This window comes from Engraulis encrasicolus, chromosome 5, assembly GCF_034702125.1.
Source record: "Engraulis encrasicolus isolate BLACKSEA-1 chromosome 5, IST_EnEncr_1.0, whole genome shotgun sequence".
NCBI classification, from domain to species: Eukaryota; Metazoa; Chordata; class Actinopteri; order Clupeiformes; family Engraulidae; genus Engraulis; species Engraulis encrasicolus.
Window position 1 is genome coordinate 50,854,295 of NC_085861.1, and position 5,000 is coordinate 50,859,294.

General features: G+C 50.2%; 1 protein-coding gene across 1 annotated transcript in view; it reads right to left on the minus strand.

Moving 5' to 3' along the window:
* megf8 (multiple EGF-like-domains 8) overlaps positions 1-5,000 on the minus strand; it is a 64,664-nt gene that overhangs the window by 10,475 nt on the left and 49,189 nt on the right. Inside the window, exons 37-39 of the mRNA XM_063199652.1 lie at positions 4,146-4,360; positions 3,251-3,446; positions 1,346-1,514 (exon numbers count right to left, since the gene is read on the minus strand). Coding sequence (XP_063055722.1) covers positions 1,346-1,514; positions 3,251-3,446; positions 4,146-4,360 — 580 coding nt within the window. The remainder of the gene's footprint in view (positions 1-1,345; positions 1,515-3,250; positions 3,447-4,145; positions 4,361-5,000) is intronic.

Below are 5,000 nucleotides of genomic sequence, written 5' to 3' on the forward strand. Positions count from 1 at the left end.
ATCCCTCCTTGTTGGAGGCCTAGTGCATTCCGGCATTACAGTGGACGCTGACGCTTTATGTGCTGTGCTTGCCAGGGTTGATGGCATGACTCTCGATTCGCATGCGCTGGTCAAGCGCTTCCTGAACGGCACTCAGTGGCAGAGATCCCTGCGAGGACACCCAACACCACCTCAGGATTTGGACCTGGTGCTGGAGGCATTACTTATGGCACCTTCGTTGGCTAGGGGCCATGGGGGTGCAGCACGCTCTCTCGGTCTGCCGTGTATGACGATTGTGGGGCACTAAGACGCCTGGATTACCCTGTGGGCAAACCCCTCGTCCTTCGCCGTCATATGGTGTTGCCGTGCCTCTCAGACTGGCTGCTCCCACTCTCCGGCCCGGGCCTTGGGGTTTACGTGCTGGCGACTGCCACACTTCACCATTCTGATGGCCTGCTGTCGGCCACTCGGGACGTGGACGGGTCAGACATTGTCCAACCAACGGCTGTCCGGATGGATTTTGGTCACCCTGTGAAGTGCGGTCAGGTGCTTCCACTTGCAGCGACTGTGCGGTATCTTGATACATTCGAGGTCACCCTACGAGGTGTCTGAATGGACCTTGGGCGGCCCTGGGAGGAGTCCCGCTCTCTGACATTTGTACCGCTGCATCAGGGGCATTGACGTGTACGCAACTTGCCCGGATTTCCTGTGTCGTGGTGGTGGCGCACAGCTTGTGGGCCACAGCGATGCGGCGGCTCTACGTGGCCATTGGACTGGATGTTTGGTCTTCCTCGTGACCATGCTGGTACTAGTCATCCAGTGCTGAAAACCATAACCATGGTTCTATGAGTTCCGGATGACCGCCAGGCCTTGGCTGTCACTCGGAATACTGACGAGAAGATTGCCAAGCAAGGACTTCCGGGGCGCGCATGCCTTAAGTTCCGGAGTATGACGGAATGCGCATGCGCGTCACCCGGGTCACAGATGACTTTTTTGTTATTAACTCTCGACCTGCATGAGCATGTGATGGATCATTCAGTGCTGAAAGCCAAGTCAAGTCAAGTAAAGAGGTAGTGGTGCACACATCCAAGAGGAAAGACAAAAAGGTCAGACAACTGTGAAAATTGAATGTCCTCACACTTGCTCCCTTTATTGGTTTTTCACTTTTCTTTTTCATGAGATTTAAAAAGACAAAAGCGTGATCAAGCCTGAGGACATTTGTCACTGTCATTATAACACAGAAACAATATTGTGTGTTACACAGTTAACTACCGGTGTATGACTCGGCACATTGCATCCTCATACAACTACTTTTGAAATCAACACATCAGGTGTGTTTGAGCCAGAAGCAAGTGTGTGTTGTTACCTGCTGAGCACGTATCCCTGTCGGCAGGTGCAGTAGTAGCCTTGGGGCAGGTCGTGGCAGTCCTGGGACTTGTTGCAGTGGTGGTGGCCGTTGGCACACTCGTCCTCCTCGGGGCAGTCCAGGAAGGACCAGCTGCTGTTCCCCTGAGGACAAATGCTGTCGCCCACTCCTACACACACACACACAGACGCACACACACACACACATACAGACGCACACACACACACACACACACACACACACACACACACACACACAGACGCACACACACACACACATACAGACGCACACGCACGCGCAGGCACACACAGATACATACACACACACACACACACAAACACACGCACGCACACGCACACGCACACACACACACACACACACACACACACACACACACACACACACACACACACACACACACACACACACACACACACGCAGTTAGCCTCTTCCTTTTTTAAGCTAATTTATTTAACACATTTGTTCACGTAATCAAAACTCTTCAGGTTTTATCACTGTGACTTGGCAACTCATTCATTTTGACAAGGCTTGAAAAGTTTTCAAAATTGACCCTGCTACAGATCCACAAGTGCCCTGTTATAAGTTGCTGCACCACTGAAAGGCTGCTGGAACTAAGGATTGTATTTTAAGGCTGAGGGGGAAAAAATCTACTTAAGGTACACTTGATTCTGGTCATAGGTGAGCTACTGGAAGTAGAACTCATGGTGAGTTCCAGACTTACTCAACCAAGAGTCTTAAGCCTCGCCTCCTCAAGTCTCTCTCTCTCTCTCTCCCTCTCTCTCTCTCTTTCTCCCTCTCTCTGCCCAGACACAGCGCAGCGCAGCGCACAGAGGGAGGAATGAATGGCTTTGAATGGGCATTTGCAATCCACAAGATGGCGGATCAATAACTGGAAACCCTGCCCCGTCTGGTATTAAAGGCCCAATCACATTGTTGGAAAAGGCATAACGGTTGTTTTCTCCTCTCCTGATTCATCTGTTTACTTCCACTGGCACTATGGCAACAGTGGTGTGGTGAAACTTGGCCCCCTTTCAGGAGGCAAATCAATGGTCCAAAGGCTTATTTTAGAGTACTGTTCGTGCCGATTGTGTTAGTTTAAGCAGACACTCCAGACGGCCATTGCGGAAGGTTTGCTTGTAATCAAAGAGAGGGCCTGCTCCTTTCAAGGTGGCTTTTGGCCCTGCCGTGGCCTAGCGGTAGGGCACTGGGTTCCTGCACCGGTGACCTGGGTTCGATTCCAGCCCGGGTCATTTGCCGATCCTCCCCCATCTCTCTCTCCCACTTGCTTCCTGTCTCCATCTCCAAATGTTCTATCAAATAAAGTCGAAAAAGCCCTACAAAATAAATGTTTAAAAAGTGGATTTTGTTGTGTGGTGGTGCGTTGGCTTTGGATATAGAGCAATTCAAAATCAGCAGGTCTGAAGCTCGCAGCCAGTGAAAACTAAGAGGAGATGCCCCTATAAAATTGGGTTTTTAATTATCCCACAGTATGGCATGCTATTCACAAAGGTTCAGGAAGGTTTGTTTGCACATCCAACGTGCACCCATGCCACAAGCCTCTCACCACTCAATTAGACAGGATGTGAATTATCTTGTTTGTCTCAAACAGTAGCTCAAAAGAGACGCCAAGATGACTCCAGATCAGTGAGAGTAAAAAGAAGGAATCGCCTACATGCACAATAGTCTCCTCTATAAAGGAAAGAACATCTGTGCAACAACTTTCCTCTTGACAATGTTTTTCTAAGTATGAAGTATAATATTGTACATTCAAAAAATCCTGGACGTTTTTCAGTGTCCTGCTCAAGCCAGAAAAAGAAGGAGGACGAATTGATCCAGCAGGAAACGTTCCTCAGCTCCACCCGACGACCCCAGCAGGTAACTCACCGACCAGTCCTCCCTGCAGGCAGCGTCCGTCCCCGTTTCCCCCCTGGGAGGCGCACCAGCCACACTGGGGCCTCGCGATGCACTGGGAGCACTGGGTGAGCTGGGAGCACTGGGGCAGGCAGGAGTCCCCGCTCGACAGAAGCCGCCCACACTGGCCCGCCTCACACCGCAGGGGCACATACGAGGGGCTCATGCACTACAGGAGAGAGATGAAAGGGAGAAGAGGTGGGAGATGGAGGGAGAAAGAGATGGAAGGGAGATGGAGACAGGGAGAGATGGCAGAAGAGGAGGGAGATGGAGAGAGGGAGAGATGGAGAGATGGAAGGCAGAAGAGGAGGGAGATGGAGAGAGGGAGAGATGGCAGGAGAGGAGGGAGATGGAGGGAGGGAGAGATGGCAGGAGAGGAGGGAGATGGAGAGAGGGAGAGATGGAAGGCAGAGGAGGAAGGAGATGGAGGGAAGGAGTGAGAGAGAGAGAAAGGTAGAGTAGAAAAAATAAAAAAGTGACAGACAGAAACAATTAAGATTAACACTGTGCAGTACTAAATATGACGAGGCGTAAATTAATAAATCAGACAGCTCTCTCTCCCTTATATCATGGATTTCCTCTCATTTTCAAGCTGCATGCCCCCTTCCTTTGTTACCTCCACCAGAGAGCTTCTTTGTCTCAACTTTTGGTTGGTTTGGTGGCTAGTTTACAACCTAACTGGACGGGTCAGAATCTGGTTCTTAGAAAATGTACAGCCAATTACTTTTTGGCAATGACTCATGCAGAGCCCTCATGTGTGTGTGTGTGTGTGTGTGTGTGTGTGTGTGTGTGTGTGTGTGTGTGTGTGTGTGTGTGTGTGTGTGTGTGTGTGTGTGTGTGTGTGTGTGTGTGTGTGTGTTCTCCATACCTGCTGCAGAGCCATGCTCCAGACGCAGTGTTGCCAGCCCCCGTCGGCCCCGTGGGAGCCTAGGCACTGGCCGCAGCCGTGCAGCAGGTGGCAGGGCACTGGGCAGGGCAGCGGCGGCGAGGACTCCACCTGCATGGGCGACACGTTCAGCAGCCCGTAGCTAAGGCACGTCCAGTCGTAGGTGGGGTTCACGCTCACGATGCGCCGCGTCTCACCTGGAGACATAGCATAAGAAGATTTACAAAATGGGCAGGGAACTATGAAGTAATAACAATGAGACACACACATACCGTCACAATGAAGGTAACCAGTTATGCGTATTGCTATATATCAGTGGTTTTATAAGTCAGTGGACAACCTTAGATTAAACGCCCCCTGGACCTCATCACAACCCTGCCAACGCCTCCCGAAGTATTGAAAAATGAAAATAGACCAATGCTATTGATAATTAAGCGCCCCCACCCCCTCCCCCTCCCAGGTGCTTCTCAACGCCCCCTAGGGCTCCCCAACTCCCTGTTGAGAAACACTACTGTAGATGGACTCCTACCAAAGTCGAATTCCTTATACAGTGGTGCTCATATGTTTACATACCCCAGCAGAATATACACTTTCTTGGCAATTTCTCACAAAATATGAAGGATCACACAAAACCTTTTTTTTCACTCATTGCTAGTGACTGGCTTAAGACATTTATTAGCAATCTTCTGTGTTTACCCTTTCAAAATTATGCTGACTATGGCCCTGTTTAATATCAAGGACCGCTCTAAATTGTTTGTGGTAGTTGTGGATAAGGCTCTTAATGTTCTCAGATGACAAAACGGCACATTCTTCCTGGCAGAATGGTTGTTTCCTATA